General features: G+C 34.3%; 1 protein-coding gene across 1 annotated transcript; it reads left to right on the top strand.

Annotated features, from left to right (window-relative positions):
• Positions 1-15,546: 15,546 nt before the first annotated feature.
• LOC100373240 (D-beta-hydroxybutyrate dehydrogenase, mitochondrial-like) lies at positions 15,547-21,420 on the top strand. The gene is made up of 5 exons (XM_002741272.4): positions 15,547-15,925; positions 18,797-18,931; positions 19,247-19,399; positions 19,677-19,810; positions 20,065-21,420. The coding sequence occupies exons 1-5, from the start codon at positions 15,643-15,645 to the stop codon at positions 20,455-20,457; spliced, it is 1,098 nt and encodes a 365-aa protein (XP_002741318.3). The 5' UTR covers positions 15,547-15,642; the 3' UTR covers positions 20,458-21,420.
• The last annotated feature ends 823 nt before the right edge of the window (positions 21,421-22,243 follow it).

The following is a 22,243-nucleotide window of genomic DNA, read 5'->3' as shown; positions in this document are numbered from 1 at the left end:
AGCCCATTTAGCAAAGCTATTATGCATGATTGTGTTACGAATTACAGTTTACAATCTTACTTCGCCCTGAATGAATACATTTTTTTTCATTTAACCATTATAGAACATGTTAAAATGCATTTGTATTAAATTGCATTCATTGCATTATACCTTTTGCTGTCCACATACATGGTCTTGGAGCAAGAGGAATCTGTTATACACAGACTTTAAACACCTGTACCTCAGACATACCTGGACCGATCAAGTTCAAACATCATACACATATACAACTTTGGATACGCATGTAAATTTTTTACATGGTAAAATTCAAGATGGTCGAATGGCAGCCATTTTAAAACAAAACAAAGAAAGCTGTGTGAGAATTAGAAATAGTATAATTGCTGACAAGACAAATTGGGGGAAAAACTACACTGCATCCACCCTATATACATCTTTGAATAACTTGAGTGTACTTGCTGACAACAGAGAATTAAGAAACTGTGATGGTGTTTTGAAATATCAGTGAAACTGCTAAAAATGGCTAATTCCCACTATAATCTAATCATGCCTACACCCAATCTGTGTACCAGGTTTACTGCAATATGTAGAATAGTTCAAGAGATCAATATCGTAGCTACAATTTGGATAATCATTATGCAAATTAAATAACTAATTTGCATATAAACTTCCAGCTTAAACTAACCAGGTGTGTGCATCAACCTAATGCATCTATTTACAAAGTTTCATTAAACCATGTAGAACAGTTAGCTGAAATTTGGCCGTTATACATGATTTAATGAAAATTGGTTTCAACCAAAACGTAATTACGTCTGCACATTATCCAAATTTGTACCAAGTTTTATTGCAATGTGTTGAATGGTTTCTGAGATATCACCAAAATAGCTATAATTAGATTAATTATTATGCAAATAAGTTAATTTGAATATATTTTAACCATAACCTAATCAGCCATGTGCATCACCCCTAATGCATCTATGTACAAGTGTCAAGTGTGTTCAACGGTTCTTAAGATATCACCAAATTAGTAAAATACAGACCTTTTTACGTTTCGCACACGGAAGTAAAAAATGCATCAAAATCGCAAATTGTCACCATTCCGGAACCAGTTATCAGTCATGCATGGACAGATTTTTTTCAAAACTGATACATACATTGAACATAAGCATGATAAATGTTATTTTATTTTGCAGACTGTTTAAAATGTCAATGTCACCCAAAATACAAACGGAGGCTTTGTCTGACCAATACCTCCGCTAATACCCATGTATAGTAAACCATCACTCAAGATGCTCTTATCAAGTTGTGCTGAAATCAGAACACTTAAGAAAGTTACTGTATAACCATAAACATTTCCACTATTATGCAAATTAGTTTCCACACTCTGGGATCAAACTCCAACGTTATAGGCGGGCACAGTTGTTTATTTTCATTTCCAAAGATCAAATATGGTGGTGTTCACTACAGTTACTAAATATATCTGACATCATTCGCATGCTGTTTGGCAAAAATGTAACAAATGACATCACAGTTAGCTGTTATCATGCGGTGGCCATTGCTGACTAATTTGTGTTTCAAGCCTTGCTTTCACGTTCCATGCAACGAAAGGATACATATTATCCGCCACCAATATGTCAAGACGAAAGCAAGGCATGAAAATCAATTAATATTCAGTAATGGCCGCCGTGTGATAAGAGCAAATAGGGTTTCATTAACAATATCCGAATTGTTCTCAAAAAACAGAAACTGTAAAATAGTGTGCCACAATACCAACATGTGCAAGGTCCATAGCCTTAATAAACATGTACCCAGTGGAGACATCCCTTCCCAAAAATGTATTGTACCGAAATTATGGCAACCTCGTTTTATCCTTAAATAGAGCACGGTTACTAAAAAAGTAACCGTGAATAGAGGAACATACTACCGTTGTCTAAATGTTACTACCTATAACCTTGGTTTACATTATGGTTGTTGATTATTTGTATAGCTAACATGAAGATATCCACCCCATAATTGTCAGAAGTCCAGTCTCTTGGAATAGCTGCACCAAGGTGATCCCTGCATTGTGGTGACAATTCATATGATGGTGTATTCAAAATTGGTCTTGGGTCTACGTCTTCTTCATCATCATAGATAATCCCCTCTGCCCCATAATTAACAATTTCTGTGGACCTTAGTTCAATTCCCATTGGATTCTGGAGCTGACCTGAAACCCACAAACGGAGAGGTGAAGTTCTCGTGGTTCTCATTCTGTGCCGTGACCATGCTTGTCGCCAAATTTCCAATTTCTCGTCAATCTTATGCAGAAAGACGTAATGCAATGCAACAATATGCCTGGTGTCTAAAGGATTCAAAACACCACAGTCCTCCATATGATAGAACAACTGGTAGTAAATACTCAGTACACCACTGAAAACGTCTTTCCATAGTCGTTCAATGCGTTGGTTGTGGGTACTCTTGCCAGTTATCATACTTCCTCTACCTACCCCTCTTTCTGAAAGCATGAAATCAGCTATACCCACATTTTCTAGACCTTTGTCAGAGCGGACACGACTTGGGCAACCATACTGCTCAACACCTATTTTGAAGTGATGCAAAAGAGTATCAGACTTATTATTATTGAGGCAAGCTAGAACAGTGGGCAAACGACTAAACCCATCAATTGAACCAAATATTACTATATACCATCGAATCAATTTATGGTTTGTGTCCACATGCCACAAATGATTAGGGCCTTTAACATTATAAACTCTCCTATGCAGTTGTGTAATCCTTCTGCTGATGACTCCATCCTCGTCTACTCGGTGTACACTGTCTCTTAATCTCATGCGTTGAATCTTTATGGAATGTCGACTAAGAAGTAATTGCCTAAGCATGTTTTCTCCACAGTATGGGAAATCTCTTGTTATATTCAGTATTTTAGCATCTAGTTCAACATCAGATATCTCTGTAAAATTCACTTTACTCAAACCGTATTTCGACATTCGTCGATAAACTGTACTTTCGGAAACAGTCAGAATCGTTGAAATCTCCTTTATGGTAAAATCTTCATCCAGCAAGTTTTCTAAAACAAATTTAGGGATTGAGAATTCACGTCCTTGTATCATAGGCGATTGTCCTCCATATGTTGAACATGCAACTCTTAGTTTCATCATATCGCTTGAATTGATGACACCTAGTGTTTCCATTTGTGGAATGGACAGTTTACAAATTATATCAGGTGTTATTCTTTCCCTTTCAAACTTACTTTTCAATGATTGCAAATTGAGACTGACCAGGATATTTATCATAGAGGATTCCATCTCCATTGCTGCTTACGTGGCGCAAAAGCTACTCAAACATGCAGTTCAGTAAACAGTACAACTAGCACATGCACACTGAATTGACATATTGCATTGTATTCTGGGATGATGTATAAAATAATGACAATGCATTGTATATTAACGAATTTGAATTGTACAATGTGTATGCACACAATGCACTGTATAATAACGAGTATGTACTGTATAATAACAAGTTACCAGTGTGTAATAACGAGTATACAGTGTATAATAACGAGTATGCAATGTATAATAACGAGTATGCAATGTATAATAACGAGTATGCAGTGTATAATAACGAGTATACAGTGTATAATAATGAGTATGCAGTGTATAATAACGAGTATGTACTGTATAATAACAAGTTACCAGTGTGTAATAACGAGTATACAGTGTATAATAACGAGTATGCAATGTATAATAACGAGTATGCAGTGTATAATAACGTGTATGCAGTGTATAATAACGTGTATGCAGTGTATAATAACGAGTAAGCGATGTATAATAACGAGTATGCAATATATAATAACGAGTATACAGTGTATAATAATGAGTTAGCAGTTTGTAATAACGAGTATGCAGTGTATAATAATATAAGCGATGTATAATAACGAGTATGCAATGTATAATAACGAGTATGCTGTGTATAATAACGAGTATGCAGTGTATAATAACGAGTATGCAATGTATAATAACGAGTATACAGTGTATAATAATGAGTATACAGTGTATAATAACGAGTATGCAGTGTATAATAACGAGTATGCAGTGTATAATAACGAGTATGCAATGTATAATAACGAGTATACAGTGTATAATAATGAGTTAGCAGTGTGTAATAACACGTATGCAGTGTATAATAACGAGTATGTAGTGTATAATAACAAATAAGCACTGTATAATAACGAGTATACAGTGTATAATAATGAGTTAGCAGTGTGTAATAACACGTATGCAGTGTATAATAACGAGTATGTAGTGTATAATAACAAATAAGCACTGTATAATAACGAGTATACAGTGTATAATAACGAGTGTGCAGTGTATAATAACGAGTAAGCAACGTATAATATAGACTATACACTGAATAATAACGAGTATACAGTGTATAATAATGAGTATACAGTGTATAACAACGAGTATGCACCGTATAATATAGACTATACACTGAATAATAACGAGTATACAGTGTATAATGACGAGTATACAGTGTATAACAACGAGTATGCACCGTATAATATAGACTATACACTGAATAATAACGAGTATACAGTGTATAATAACGAGTATGCAGTGTATAACAACGAGTATGCACCGTATAATATAGACTATACACTGAATAATAACGAGTATGCAGTGTATAATAACGTATATGCACTGTATAATAACGAGTATACACTGTATAATAACGAGTATGCAGTGTATAATAACGAGTATGAACCGTATAATAACGAGTATGCAGTGTATAATAACGAGTAAGCACTGTATAATATAGACTATACACTGTATAATAACGAGTATGCTGTGTATAATAACGAGTATGCAGTGTATAATAACGAGTAAGCACCGTATAATATAGACTATACACTGTATAATAACGAGCATGCATTGTATAATAACGAGTATGCAGTGTATAATGATATATATCCACATAAGACAGTTTTGGCGTGCCATAATTACCCCATCCAATGAGTGTTTTCAAGCCATTGAGATAGATGTTATTTGCAACTGTCCTGCTTGTGTAATAGTTTTTTAAATGCTACGGAAGGCTGGTGATTTAACGAATAATTTGAAGCCAAAAAAAAACTTAGAGGAGAAGCAAGCAAATCTTGCTGGAACACTAGAAAGAGAAACAACAGTGAAAATGCAAATCATCAATCTCATTTTGTAAAAAAATATATATTACTACTCACTACAAAAAGCATAACAAATACTTGTTTCCTATTTCGTTAACCTTAGTTTATCAATGTGATCAGGCAAGCCAGCCAGGAAGCCACCAGGAAGCCACCAGGAAGCCACCAGGAAGCCACCAGGACAGTAGCATCAGTTACAGAATCTAGAAGCATGCATGGAATGCCGTAACCAAATGCAGTGTACAGAGCAGGTGGCAATGTCTTCACAAAATTGTCTGATTTTGATATTGAAATTTGTTGTTATTGTCAATAGATCATTTTATTTGATGCTGATATTAGTATTAAATACCACAAAATTTCTCTTCTTTTTATTCATTTCCATAAAGAACATTGTATTCATATTCATGATACAGGTGATTGATACATTATCACAAATAGTCTGCAGCAATCATAAAATCCACTTGTATTGATAATGCTATAATATTATAATCAATATGAAACGATGGGTTTATCATCTCTTTGATAATGTATTGGATGGGTGACATGGTTGCATGTTGATTTTGTAAATCTAATTCAATCTTTTATACATTTTCAAATAAACATGACAGAAGTGTCCCAGTTTACAACTAAACACCAGTGTAAAAAATTTTCAATATCAATAATCTGAGCCACAATTTAAGCCTTATAGTTATGTATGGCCAAATCATTTTGGTGACATTGACCTTAAAATCTCACCAGGTCTTTCAGGTTTTCTTTTGAGATGTATTGTCAAATTAAATTCATTGACCTTGATCTCTTGGAAAACATGGGTGTCAAGTCCGAAGGTGCATGGCTATTTCCCACCATGTGGTTATATTTAAAATTATGGAAATGCATACACATTTACTGTGTCCTTTTATTACAAATATATCGATGGCAATTCAGTAGAATGTCATTGTCACCCATTTTTGTGGAAAGCTCACAGGGGTTGTCGGCGTCACTTTGTTACAGATTCAGTCAAACCTTGGTTGGTTTCCATATTGTCACATATTATGCATTACTGCAATGTTGTGGTAAAACTTTTTATAAGTGATCCATGCCAGTATTTACATCCAGCATTTGTATGAATCTGGTGTTCACATCCAGTTTGAGTTTTGTACAGTGTGGCATAGATTTCATGTGGGTACACCTCTGATGAAATTGACACCAACAAATCAGAATTCACTGCTTTGTGGCTATTTGTCTCAGATACTTTCAAGAAGAAGCCACATCATTTACTGTTACAACACCTGGCATTCCACAATCATTCTAGCTTAGCCAGCACCCCTCAGACAACATCAGTATAATCAGGGACAGTTAGAATAGAATAGATTTATTTCACCAGAAAAAAAAGAGACAATTGTACAGGGAACTTTATCTGAATGAATATTAAATATATATATTTTTCCTGGTGGGGACCAGAGTGGTAGTTCTAGCAGAACTAATCTAGTCCCTGGCCCCAAAACCATACTCAACTGTTAAAATGTACGTTGTTGTGAATAGTGATACACAAAACAAATTATATTGTTAAGTTAAAAATAAATAAATACATAAGTAAGTAAAGAGACTACAAACTCTCATAAATAATAATAATGAAGAAAACAAAAATAGACAATACTAATACATATACTGCAATAATGCAAGTATTTATACATTAGTTAAAAGATATTTTTTTAATGCCGTTTTGAACGAGTTTCGTAAAGTTAATGTTTTTAACGAAGTTGGGAGCTCATTCCAATGTTTTACAAGAGAAAATGTCAGACTTTTCTTAGTTGAACTTAAATTAATTTGTGGTGTGACAAGTTTCTCGGAGGTTACTGATCGTGTATGGTATGGATGTGATATTGATAAGGCGTAATGATCCAGAGAGTGTGCATGGCGGCCATTTTTCAAATTGTACTTACATAATTTATACACATCAAGAATGCCAAGTTGCAGGAAAAGTGGTGTGGTACTTGCTCGGAAATGAGAGAAAAAAATTAATCTGACAAACTTTTTTTTGTAATTTAAAAATTGGATCAATATATGTGCTAAAAGTGTGTCCCCATATTTCTATACAATAATCAATGTGTGGGAGAATCAACGTGTTGTAAAGTAATATCATAATGGATTTTGGTAAATAATGCCTCAAGTATGAGATTATCCCAATTGTTTTACTGATTTTTTTTAACAATGTTATTGATATGGGGTCTCCAACAAAGTGTTGAGTCAAGCGTGACACCTAAATAAACAGCTGACGACACCATTCTTAATGACAAATCATCAATTGACAATACGCCCTCAATAGTTGTTTTTCTTTGAGCTATCTGAAAAATCATGAAATTTGTTTTGTCAATGTTTATAGTTAATTTATTTGATTTACACCAGGTAGCAAGTTTATTTCATTCAATATTGAGTGTTGTGAAGGTTTACAGAACGGTCTTTTACGGAATAAAATAGACTGGTGTCATCAGCAAATAGTCTGAATGAAAAAAGGGGGATGATCTAGAAATGTCATTAATATAAACTAAAAAAAGAAGAGGGCCTACGATTGACCCTTGTGGTACCCCTGTGAAAATAGTTTCACAGTCAGAATCATTATTTTTAATAATGACATATTGTTGCCGACCGTCCAAAAAAGTTTTAAACCAGTTCAAAGTTGACCCTCTAATCCCATATTGTTGTAGCTTAGCTAGCAAAATACTGTGATCAATGGTATCGAAAGCTTTTCTCAAGTCTATAAAAGCACCAAGTGTGACAAAACCTTCATCAATTCTTTTTGAGATTTCAGCTGTGAGATCAGCTAAGGCGAGTTTAGTGCTATATTGCTTTCGGAACCCGTACTGATTTTCTGAAAGAATTTTAAATTTGTCCATAAAGCCACACAACTGTTTATTGGCGAATGATTCGAATAGTTTGCTGAAGACAGGTAAAACGGAAATCGGCCTGTAGTTTCCAACTTCATAAGCACACCCTTTCTTGAAAATGGGAGTCACCCGTGCTTTTTTCAGTTTGTCAGGGAATACACCTTTCGACAAGGAACAATTTATAATATAGGCGATTGGTTCGGCAATATATTCAGCAGCCACTTTCACAAGTTGTGGGTGAATACCGTCATAACCAATGGATTTACGAATGTCAAATTTGTCAATTTCATTTAAGACATCGTGTGCACAGACAGGGCGAATGAAAAATGACTCTGATTGTCTGTTGCCAAGGTAGTCATTAAAATTGGTGTTACAGGTAATCTCCGAAGCAAGCTTTGGCCCAATGTTAACAAAATAAGAATTAAACAAATGTGCAATATCCTTACCGTTTGTAACAAATTCATCTGGTTTGGTGGTTGATTTTAATTTTTGATGGGTCTCAGCTTTGCACATGTTTCCATTCATTATTTCATTAATGGCCTGCCATGTTTTATTATTATTGCCAGCGGAGGTGCAAAATCTGTCAGGAAAATACGACTTTTTGGCAGCTTTCAACAGTTTACAGAGAATATTACGGTACTTTTTATACTGATTATGTACTGTTGAGCTGACAGAATGTCGTTTTGTTTTAGAAAATAGTTTGTGTTTATTTTTAATGGAGACAAGCAGTCCCTTAGTAATCCAGTGCTTTTTGAGTGATTTGGGCGAAAAACGAGTTTTAATCCTTGGGACATGTTTAGAGACAATGTTATTAAACAGTTTGTAAAAGACGCCGTAGGCCAAATTTGGATCTGATATTTCATAAATTGACATCCATGACATTTTTGCAACATCCGCTTTGAATGATTCAGGATTAAACAAAGAAAAGTCATGTTTGTAACTATTTGTTGGATTTGTGTTAAATATATGATGTAAATTTTTAAAAACAGCAAAAATTGGAAAATGATCACTAAGATCCGCCTCTAGGGTACCGGCTTCAATAAAATAATCAAAAAAAATCATAAGACAGTGATCTATTGTTGTAGATGTTGATTCGGTTACTCTAGTTGGAGAGTGTATAATTTGTTGAAAATTATTGGCATTGAGAACTGTGTCATAGGCAGCATGCGCATTATTGCTGCTAGCAACATCAATGTTGACATCACCAAGAAAAATACATTTTTTATTGGCACAAAAAGTTTCAAGACAATGCTCAAAACTATCAAGGAAATTTTGCACAGAGGTATTGGGCTTACGGTAAATTACACCTATTATAACTTGTTTGTTGTCCAATGTAGTTACAACAAATAAACACTCACAATGACTTAGAATAACTGAGTCAATAACAGTATAAGGCAATGATTCGTGTATACAGAGACCAACACCACCTCCTGAAGTAGATATGCGGCAATTTGAAATAAAATTGTAAGATGGCAGATTATAGATTAAGGTGTCAGAATTACTGTGCAACCACGTCTCACTGAGACCAATGACTGAAAATTTCATTTTCAAAAGGTGTAAAAGAGTTGAAAGGTCGTCAATATGTGCACTCATGGATCTAACATTCAAATGTAAGGCAGAAAAGGAATTTACTGACAATGACTCACTGTTGTTAAATTGCTCGATTGAATAAGATTCACAGTTGTAATTACTGGATAGCAATGAGTCTGTTACGTCAGGATCCATGAATAATTCAGCTTTTCACGCTGCAAACAGTCACATTAACATATTTGCAAATACTGTCTTCGTTTGGAATGTAGACAACTGGTGGATTCTCGTCTTTCTTTGTTAAAATTTTGCCATAATGTGTCCATAGAAATTTCCAGCCACACTGTTTCCTTTTGGTGTTTACCTTAGTAAATAAAGCTTTTCCAATAGGCGTTAAGTTCTCATTTATATATATATCATTTGTAACTTCGTAACCGAGACTCGATGTTTTAACGGTTGACAGGTTTTTGCTGGCCTTGTACACAGCATCGCGAGCTCTTCTACTTGTGAACCTGACAATAATTTGAGAGGGGGAATTGTAACGCTGACCAACCGACGGCTTTCGTTTTCCGATACGATGCGTGTCATCTATGTCCGACATGGTGATGTTTTTGTCCGCGATCTGAGCGATTTTCAGAGCTATTGCATCTGTATTTTCACTTTCTGTTTGTGGCACACCACTAATGACAATGTTTTCTCTTCTTATATACTGATCTAATTCGTTATGATTACATTCTAAATCCGAGACTCTGTATTTCAGGACTCTGTTCTCTTCCACAAGTAATTGATTAGCAGCCTGCACCTCCTCTAATTTCTTTCTGTTTTCTTCAAACAAAGCGTTAATAAATTGCATAGATGTTTCTACCTTTTCAAGTTTTGCCTCCAAGGCACCCATTTTCTCCAACTTTTCATTAATTCCACGTATTACCTGTAGAATTGTTAGTATATTGGCTTCACTGTTGTTACCATCATCTATTGCAGTGGTATTCACCGCCGTGCCTGTCATTGCCGAGTGACCATCGTGCTGGAAACGTTTCTTTTTGCATTTTTCACACAATTGCAAATCTCCGTGGCACAAATGCACTCCCCGTTTTATATTACAGTCGTCGCACTTCATTCTTTAGTGGATAATGATATAGTATAACGAATTTGAGGTAGTTTTCCCGTGAAAATCTCAAGAGCACGAAATTGTTCACTGTTCACACATGCGCACTTTATATTATTATTATTATTATTTTATTTCCATTTCTCTAAAGAAATATACCCCACTAACCTGGGAGAACAGGTTACAATGCGAAAGTTACAGGCGTGACTTTAATCGCCTCAATAAAAATAAGGTATTATATATATATACACACATACACACACATATACAACTCATCTATTGGAGAACTCACACTAACAAATTATATCTAATCTGAAAAGCTGTGTATACAAATCTTGCAATACTTTGGATGATTTCATGGTTATCCTGAGAAAAAATATATGTAAGTTTACGGATAGGCGAAAGGAACTCGAATTGTGGTTCAATGCGGTTAATTTGATCAAAAAGCGGTTTTCGAATATATGCTGGACATACTACCAGAAAATGAGTTTCATCTTCAACAGCATCTATACATATTTGGCAGGTTCTATTTTCCACTGGAGTTCCATAATATCTACCGGTCTCAATGTGTAACTTATGATTAGAGCACCGGAGTTTAGTTAAGGGATTCCCTTCAAGTACCGTTATATGTTAAAATGACCACAGGAATCAGAGGACTTGAGAATCAATTTGTTGGCCTACAGATCGTCACACTACACTACATCAGACTATGTCAGGTCGAATAACTTCATTGTGGCTCTAAATCTGAAGGTTGCATACCTACTGTTCACCCAAACAGCCAGTGTCTGTTAAAGTTTGCAGTTCACCTAAATAGACCATAAAGTATATCAGAAAACAATACTCATACCTATTACTATACGTAATCAAATGGAAGGAGTTAATTATCAGCTGCAAGAGACAAGTCTCTGTTACAAGGCATTATAGTAATCATTTCTCCTTAAAATACTGACTCGCTGCTGTCACATTAAGATAAACTTGGAGTGCAGGTACTTGAAGGGAATCCAGTTGTGGCCGGAACTGTATAGGTGTGTTGGTTACAACCCAGAACTTGAAAACGTCTGCATGTGTGAAAAAGGCCTAAACTATTTAGTGTTAATGCAAGACTGTACCTGTCATCCAACTCGTTTATATTTATATCCACCTAGAATTATCCAATATGTAGTGGGCCAACATGGGTGGTTTTCAAATGTCACTGGATGATAAGAGGACCCACTCTGGCATCTGTATGAATGATAATCCAGAATGTCGCTCTCTGCACGATTATGTCACCATTGAAGATGGTGATTTTAATGGAATTACCACTCTCTCTGACACCAATCTCAACACAATCCTTGAGTTTCTTATTTGTCTTGGACTCTCTTAGAACACCCACTATAAATTGTCACCTGTCACACCATTTCAATTGGAAGGTGTAGCTAGATTCAAGCACTGTCATATACAGAGAACATTGCGCACTCAACATTTTTATGTAACATTTTACATAGGATAAAATTCTCTCATTATCGTATATGGACTCAACCAAACAGCTGGACATATTGACAAGTCATTTTAAATGGTTAGGATCTTTAACCACTATTGCAATCTTATTATATTCATCGTAGCTTGCTGAAATAAATGTATATTACTGGCACCATTAAATTTGTCTGTGTCAAATAATAATTTATCATAGAAATAATAATTGCAATAATAACAGCTTCATTCTCATGATTACGATGAATATGTCATCAATTAAGGTGTCACAGTAAATTCAAACTTTCTGTTTTAGGTAACGCAATTTCTGATGTCACAGTCACAACAAACTTCATATTTGTCAAAACAAAATTTAAATCATTTGAAAAGAAACGTTTAGAACATGTGACACATTGTCGTGGTCCATAATATAAGTGATTCATTAACTTGTATATACATACATGGTCAGTCAAACATCGACTGTCAACGATCATCCCGCCAGGAAATTCTTATACAAGCTCTGAAACATGTACTTTTACATTGATGAGAGAACACTATTTGATGTAAAATATCTAATGATGTATTCATGTGTACACATCAATAAAGAGAGCACCCATATTGAAGACCTAAATCTATAAATCAAGGCAATGGTTTTTGATGCCTCTGTGAATTTCAAGTCCTGCCTTTATATGCATAAACAAAACACAACATCTTAGCAATATTACGAACACGTGTGACTTCAGTCAGACTCGTCTGGGCGTCATTCGCTTGTCGTCAGCAACAGCAGACTTATTCTAAAAAATATATTAATTCATTTATCAACAGAAAATACATGCATGCTAACACTGGCTAGGCTACATTTCAATGAAAAAATCGTGTATAACGTGCAGCATCAGCACAATCAAGTATATCTATTTAGCAGATCAATTCATATTGGCGCCATTTCAAGACAAAGCACCAAAACTATGACTTCAACACAACTTTTAAAAATAATGTACCCGGTAGTGTGATATTCATTTTAGTAGGATGTATTAGTATACTATATATTAGTATTAGTGCCCCTTGTTACTATCGGCAACAGTTTAGTCGGGGAGCCTACAGATGTCATTATACCCAATCACCAACAATTCAGTTGGCTTGCCGTGAAAGTTGTCATCATACCTCGACATCAGCAGTTAAGTCGACTTGCCTACAGATGACCACATACCTCATCATCAACAGTTCATTCGGCTTGCTTTCAGATGTCAGCATATCTTGTCAACAACAGCGACGCCTGGGGTAACGTTGTAGTTATTGTTTCATTAATTTCCAAAACAAAAAACCCACAATGTGTTGTTTTAAAATAAATGTTATACGTTTTACACTAGTTTAACTTACATGGCAACAACTTGGCACATTGCCGTTGCCTGTGCCGTATGTTTCCAGTTATGTTCCTTATAACCGGACAGTAAACTTCCCAGATAAGAGTTCTCATAAACTATGTTTCATCTATAATGTATAAAAAACACCATTTGCTCACTTTGCTGCATGGCTGGTCACCATAACGTTTTAAGTTTCTATTTAATGGCGTGGATAGCTAATTGATTCGCAGGCCAATGGTTAAGAAGCTCAACAAACATATATCATCAATTAACCCAACTGTAAATAACTTAAACGTAAACAATGATTCACGCTTTTTCAATACACAGTACAGCTTGATGTGCAGAACATGTATTTTTCTATAATAGATTTTAATATGAAATATCATCTATCAACTGAACGTTTCACTATTTTGTTCATACTGTGAACATTTCTAATAAACCTATTATAATTGTTTGATAATGTATTGTGTTTTCCAGAGGTAAATTATGCCCAGCAAATAAGAAGCTGCAGCAAAAATATTACGTGCTTATAATTTCTGTATTATTCATTCCCTGTGTACTGTTTACTTCTTAATAGTGCATCTACCGCTGGACTAATATTGTTATGTATGCAAATAGGAACATTTACACTGAAGAAAACTGAGTAATGTTAATTTATTAAGTAATTATCCAAATTCATTAATACATAATCAATAACACTGCAAATATAATCTTTAGTACAAATAGTGAAATAACCCCGACTACCATCTACTTTGACAAGTTTCATCATTACTATCGGAACCAATAACAAATGCATCTTTTTTTGGAAATCAGGAAGATTTTCCGTACACTGAACACAATTCTTTCGTTTTCATACTTTCCGATGAGGGCCGTAACCACACCCATATCTTTAAACTGCTAAAGATAAATATTGTCATGTTTATGATAAGCTTATTGTACTATATACTGACCACTTTCCCATCTCATTTTAACGCCGCGTGGAATGGTCAGAGTTTTCATTTCTCTCTCTTCTCTCGCACTTGATGGGGGAGATCTTCAGTATTTGCAAACTTGCTTTCTTACTAAGTTTTTCTTTTTATTTATTGCATTTCACGATAATGGGCTGTGGGAATTAGACAGCTTATAGGTTCGTTATAACGGTCAGATCCAAGATCGGCAGAAATGAATTCCCACATTTCAGCTTGATTTTGTCCTATGTATCTTTGTCTTTTGTTCTATTCTGTAAACATTAAGATTATTTGATTATTTTATGTTGCCTTGAGTTCTAGTGATATCGTGTTGAAGTACCAATTTAGATTTTATCTTTTCGCTCAACTCATACATTTTCATGGATTTTGGCGGTTAAGTATTACTTTAGAACAGATAATGGGAGTTTGAAAAACACCTTTAATTATCATTAGCTCAAATATCTTTCACGATCTAGATGTTATTGATATCCATCGACTGGTTGGTTACTACTAAGAGATACCATGTTGTTTCCTTTATGTGAATTGCTAGTTTAATTGGTCACAGTTAAATGAGTGTGTATTTTGAGATATTATTGGCAGTTTTTTGGAATATTACAGCACTGTCAAAATGCTAAACATTGGCGAATATATATATTGGTTTTATTAGCATATATATTTCTTGTTATGTGTATCAGTCACATCCGTGAATTCTCTAATACAAATCACTTCGCACCTGTTTTCTAATTTTCTACTATGTTCTTGTGATTGTATGTAATGCTAATGTCAGTGTTAATCACTTCAAAAGGTCATACAACATAGTGCTTTCATCTAGTGCTCAGAGATAATTCTTTGTGTTATGACAAGTGAATATAATATACCATACAACCTTTTTCATTAAATCAGTGTATATTATATATGAAATGCATACAAGGTAAAACTACACTTTCATTACCAAAACACGTTTGTAATCATTCACTAAAATGCCATTTATTGTAACAATTGGTTGAATGAACAGAGAGACATATGTGGGGGTATCCCATAATCCATTATTTTTTGATATAAATAACTGGGTGAATGGTAACACATGTTGGCGGATTAAAGTTTGTTTATTCGTGAATGACGTGTTTTACCAGTCTGTAGTCTGTTTGTTCGGTGACGTGTCACTACCATATCTGTATAGACCTCATTGCTCAGTTAGCTAGCTTATCATAAAGACATTATGTCGAAGGAAGTGTGTGTATTTTTTGGGGGGTTTATTGCGATAATTGTACTATTAGCGATACAGTTTGTAAGTAACTTCACTGTCTGTATGTACGTGATATGTGTCATCGCCGGTGTCACAACTATATGTTGTCTAATTCTGAAACTTTTGAGGAGTGGTAAGGTATCTATTGAAGGAAAAATAGTATTTATCACTGGATGTGATACTGGATTTGGACATGAGTTGGCAAAAAGGTTGGATAGTATCGGAATGGTTGTTTTTGCAGGATGCCTTTTAGGGGGTGAGTATGGCATTCTTGTTGTTGGTATTTATTATTTCATATATGATGCTTATCGGGGTTTTCGTGAATAGCAATATTTAGAAAACATCAATTTCAATACAATACATTTTCAATACATTTTCAATACAAACTGAAAAAGGCTATTGGCTCAACACATTTGTAGCTCCTCCCCCAGAAGCCAACGTTCTGCCATTCAAATAACTTATCGAGTGTGTTCGTAAAGAAAACATAAAGGTCAACGACCACTTCACCCAGTATAATTGTATATCCGTAATGAACTACACTCTTCATAACTCACATTATGTGATATACAAATCAATTTCTATTCTGTACGTAATAGGTAATTTGATATTGGTAAATAACAGCCGCAAATATTTTGCATGTCAACAACGATATGCACTTTTGCATTTTATAACATGCATGTTACTAAGTAAATCATATACAATAGACTCACTTAAAAAATCTAAAAAAACTATACGCGAACCAGGCCAGAATGTCTTTTTGTATGTAAATTATCCAAATGTGGGAACATTATGATTCTCAGTAATACGAATAGTAGAACTGATTTACTTATGATTATTGCAATGATTCATTTACATCATTCTCATATTAATATCTGAATAATATCATTATAAAAATACACACAGATAGTGATTCAACTGTCATGATATAGCTTTATGTGTAACTGTTTTTACAATACTGAATGCAATTATAATTGTTACGGTGTGAGTACAGTAGATTGTGCATTAACTTCTAAAGACGTAGTTAAAAAATAGTAAATATTTCAAAGCGCATGGTTTTACTGATACGTCGGATCACTGTCCAATATTTTGCATGATTATAGTAAATGAATTTAATGGATCAAAACAAATAATATTAGTTATTTAAATAATGAAACTAAGATCTTCACATAGGACAAATTATCAGTTTTGAATATCAAGATAAGCTAGCATAAAAACAAGGAAGAAAAAAATCAAATCTTAATAAATAGTGAGGCAGTAACTGATTTTAACCTAATTACTGGTCATTCAGTCTACCATGTATTCAAAAGAAGAAGGACAAATAGAAAAACTGAGAAGAAACATAAGAAGAAATGGTATGATAGAGAATGCATAATTCTCAAAAAGGCCTATCTATCAGGGGGGAATTCTTCTCCTCGGGGTTCTCCACACGTGTCAGGGGGGAATCTCGTCTCGTCTTTATGTCACGTCCCCTTGAGGTATGGGATCGGGAAAGTCACTTTAACTTAACCGTCAAATAAGACACACACAACGAAATACGTTTCAGCTCTCGTCTTAGTCGGTCAATTGAGCACTCTATAAGACACAGCGCCCTGGGGAAAAATCCCCAAGACTATCGCAAGGCTGACCCAAGACTCTCTTAGACTGCGCCAACACTCGCCCCAAGGCTCTCCAGGACTAGACTTAGACTGCGTCTCTCGTGGAGTACTCGTCAAGACCAACTCAAACTCTCTGTATTCATTTTCAAAACTCTAACCAATTACAAAGCAGTAAAAAGACTCTAGGGCGTAACCGTCAATCATAAAGCCAATCACACTAAGTACTGAACACGTCATATCTTTTGATTAATCGTTCACTACAATAATAACTACGAATACCAACTGTCAGAATTAATAGGCCGAATAGCTACGGTTATCTCGTAATTAGTTCCAAATCACTGAGCCAAGTTCCGTCCAAAACTTCAAATAGGCCTAAACGATGACAGACATAACACAGCAATTCGCTAACAATCAGCTAATTAAGTCGATTAACAGATACGCGTAAATTCATGACATATCTAACACAGTAGAATTATTTAGAAAATACTCTTTTGATACGTAGGGTATCGAAAATACAAAAAAAATGGTTAAGAACAAAAAATACAGAACATAACCTAATTGTTAAAAATACAAACTCAAAACAATTCTGGCAGATAATCAACTTATAGAATCTAGTAAGAAATCAAATCCAATTTCACCTGAAGCCTGGAATAAAAACTATAAACAATTAAGTAATAATGCTTACACAATAAAATATCATCAACAGTTAAATCCTTAGGAAATATAGAACTCAAATATAATTCAGGTGAGGTAAACAAGAGATAACAGAAAACGAAGTTAAAATAGCATTAAATAGTATTCAATAGTATTAAAATTAGTAAGCTAAAACCTAGACAAAGCATCTGGATATGAAGGATATTGTCTAGAAATATTGAAATATAGCTCAGATTATTTAATTAAACCACTGACAGTGTCAAGCTGTATTGGAAAAAAACGTTTTTTTCAATAATGAATAACAGACCATTAAAAAACTTAGTGACACAATATTATATATTGAATGGGCAATATAGACGTATATTTTATAGTTTTCCTCCAACCCCTGATAGGGCTAGACCATGTTTTACTTGAAAGGCCTCATCTAGCGCATTAAAAGTGCATTCACCTAGTATTTCTGCTCTATGCAAGGAAACATGATTTCCCTCACCAACAATTCATTCTTCATTCACTTCCACCATCTGTTGACGATAACCACTTAGAAGTGATGACCTGCTAAAATATCCCCACCCTCTTAACAACACGTTTTCAGGTCAGCTGCTTTAAAGTTTTAAATTCTAACCAGTGAAACCATGGTTTATCTCCCATTACACTGATTGTGTACACGTGCTCGCTGTTCATCTTATAAGTATTATGAATATAATTAATATGACGTGATAACATATTTGATGTAATGTATCAAGTAATATATACCATAACATTGATGACATCGATATTTCCTCACAGTTGACATCATGTAAGTTATATCATAAATATTTTCATAACTAATATGTATACTACCAAGGGGTAACAGTCATACGAATGTGTTTCTATAACAGATGGTGAAGGGGCATTGTCGTTAATCTCACACTGTTCAGATAGATTAAGAATAGTTCAGGTTGACGTCACTAGTGACGAATCAGTAAGAATATCAAGGAAGGTGGTAGAAGAGCATATTCTAAAACTGGAAGAAGGTGAGGTTACTGATAGTAAACGTACGAGTATGAGTATTTTCAGATTAAGAGTATGTTTACTATGTTATACCACTTATTTGGTGAGTTCTACTCGTTTTTGTAGTCGCTTTCACAAGGATTTTTGATTTTTTTTCTACAAACCCCATCGTGGTTACTGCAGTTTTGTGGCTCTCCACATGCCATAATGGTTTGGTATTACCATTGTATGGTTTTGTAGTTGTTCTCACATTCCAATAATTTGGTATTACGTGTGCTTTGCTGTGTGACTGTAGTCAGTATATCCGGTTCACATATTGACATTATATATTTGTTCAGGGATCTGGGCAGTCGTGAATAATGCTGGCATATGGACATGGGGTGAACTGGAATGGGGGAAGGTAGAAGTACATAAACGATTGGCCGAAGTTAACTTGTATGGTATGGTTAGAATTACTCAAACATTTTTACCACTTGTAAGAAGAGCTAAAGGTATTACGTCCATTTCCTTTGAGTTGATTAAAAACACTTGTACTTATGATAAGTATTTACAAATTTGTGGTTCAACGATGAAACTAATATGGAAATTTTTATACGAAAATCGAGTCTTTTGTGGGAAGAGAACGTTTGTCTTATTTTTTTAGTTTTGAATGAGCCACACATTCCGTCCAAATAATGTCTAATGCGTACATTAGATGATATGAATATAACATATAATACTGTCAATATAGTATATCATATCATATTAGTATATTGTTTATGTGAATAGGACGTATAATTAATGTTACGAGTATGGTTGGGAGATGGACTCCACCCGGTAATGGCATGTATTGTATGACGAAATATGCAGCGGAAAGTTTTAGTGATGCATTACGTAATGAAATGTACCCATGGGGTGTTAAGGTAATGTTACATAGAACTTTTAGTGTCAACATAAAGAGGCATACAGTTATATTATTGGTTATCAATTAGGTACCATAAATAGAAACCCCAACTGTGAAATATTCATGTATCATATACATTTTAGTAAAATGCAAATATATTTTTTCAACCAATAAAGTTTGATATGAAGTTTGAAAGCTATGTGTTTTTATTAACGCCCATATAGTATGTAACGAGATGCATCTACATTGAGGACATTCATTCATATTTCACAGGTATCCATGATAGAACCTGGGCTATACGCAAGGGCAACCAACATTGGTCATAGTAACCCTGAGATATTTCATCGTTTATGTGAGGAATTATGGGATGGAATGACAGATGATGTCAAACGAGAATATGGGATAGAACATTACACTTCCCATGTGCAGTATTTAGTAGAGCAGTTAAAACAAACCTTACCAAACTGTAATGATGTAATTGATGTCATGACTCACGCAATTATTTCTAAGGAACCCAAACATCGGTATTTGGTTGGTTCTTTTTATGACACACATTTTATGACATTATTTCATCAATATGTCCCATCATTTATATCTGATCTTCGATATCAACGCTTTTACAGTGAGTTTTGTACCCCAGCTGCTCTAATGGATAAGCAGACATAATGACATTCTCCACTTTACTCTCTTTCTTTACTAGAGTTGTGATTTTTAGTTGGAGTTAAAAATATTTTACATTGTGCATGTACACTTATTATAATTAGTCACTGATTACTATCATGTGGGGATTTTAACATTAATTTGATCATTTATGGAATTCTGGGATATTTAAAATCTGAATAAAGTAAAAGTAAAATACACTCTGGCTGCATTCCTACAAAGCGTCAAACTAGATAATGTTGCTATGGTGAAGAGTCATTCATTGAAGTCTTTAGCACATATCACTGACGTTAAACCAGGCAGTATTTCTTAATGGAGAACGCATGCTAATGTCCGTCAATAAAGTTCCCCAATTATTTCATGTAGTTACAATTTCAATTCGCAGTAAAATGGTAAATAGTCACATAATTTTGCCGCCATGATCGTATTTTCCGCAAGGAATGTGACACTTGCAATCGTATTGGATTTCTTTAACCACTAACTATTAGCTGTGAACGAAGTGTATTACAGTTATAACAAATATTATGGTTGATCATACTTGTACTATATATTGATACACGGAACACTCATTTCCAGGACATGCAGACATTATCGTTTACCTATATATAAGTTTCAATTGTGTAAATGAAGACACATGTTTGGCTATAGCGCCCTCTAGCATTTCTAGGGAAGACGTCATAGAATTGACCTGTCATGCCAAATAAGTCGGGGTCAAATAAGCAGAACCATTAATTTGACAGGGATGTCATACTTATAATGCAGCAAGTTGTTTCAATTGCTGTTGTGATTTTAAAATATCCCTGTCAAATGCATTTATTGTAATTTAAACTCGTATTCATCAAGGATTTACAATCAGAAAGGTAACGCCCCTCAATGTATTATCTGTGTTGTCTCCATAGGAAAATGGTTGCATTTATCTAGTTATACTACTACTACTATTTAATAAAGATCCTAGAAAGTTAGTATTTATAGGTCTGTGTTTTTTGTTTCTGACGTTTCCCAATATGTCTGTGGTTATTCATTGGTTTGTATATTGACTGTATCGGTGTGTTTGTGGGTTTTGGTAGCTGTTAAAGCTACTTCTGGTCGACAAATCTTATATGATAAAACTTTGATGTCATATCTTTATGCAAATTTGCCACAACTGAATACAATTAGTACAACATCTATTTATACAATTCCTGTATTAAATGTATGTGTATAATATCTATAAACATGTGAGCTGTTGATCCTAAACAATACTGCAACCTTTAAGTATTTAAGTATTTATATTTAAGTTAATCTTATGTTGAAACTTTCCTTCAGTATATAATAAGACTGTGGGTGTAGCGATGGTCGGAGAAGCCTAATTTAAAAACCATCTAAAGTGGTTACAATACAAAAATGAAATTATTAGCTCAAAAATGTACGTGAGCGACTTCTTCAAAAAATGCTGAACTAATTGACTTGATTGTGTTGTGTACTGTTCTTATGAGTGTATATATGCAAATTTATTCATGCGAAATGTATTAGCTATCAAAAACTATTAGTGTTTATATTGATTGTAACATGCATACAATACAATTCTATCAGTTTGGTGACAAAATTGTCAAAAATTCTGTTTTTTGGTGAATAATTTCTGTGTTATTGTCAAAAGTAGTTGGTAACTGTGAGTGCACTAACGCATTTATGAGCATATGTTACAGTTTCTTAGTTAAATATTTATTGCAATAAGATGAATTATATAATTGTTTTGGTACACTAGAATAACTAAAATTCACAAATGATATTGTGATCGAGTCAAATCATGTAC

The sequence above is a fragment of the Saccoglossus kowalevskii genome, chromosome 1 (assembly GCF_978046115.1).
Source record: "Saccoglossus kowalevskii chromosome 1, keSacKowa6.1, whole genome shotgun sequence".
NCBI lineage: Eukaryota > Metazoa > Hemichordata > Enteropneusta > Harrimaniidae > Saccoglossus > Saccoglossus kowalevskii.
The sequence above is the reverse complement of the archived record's forward strand: the minus strand, read 5'-3'. Positions and strand labels throughout refer to the sequence as shown.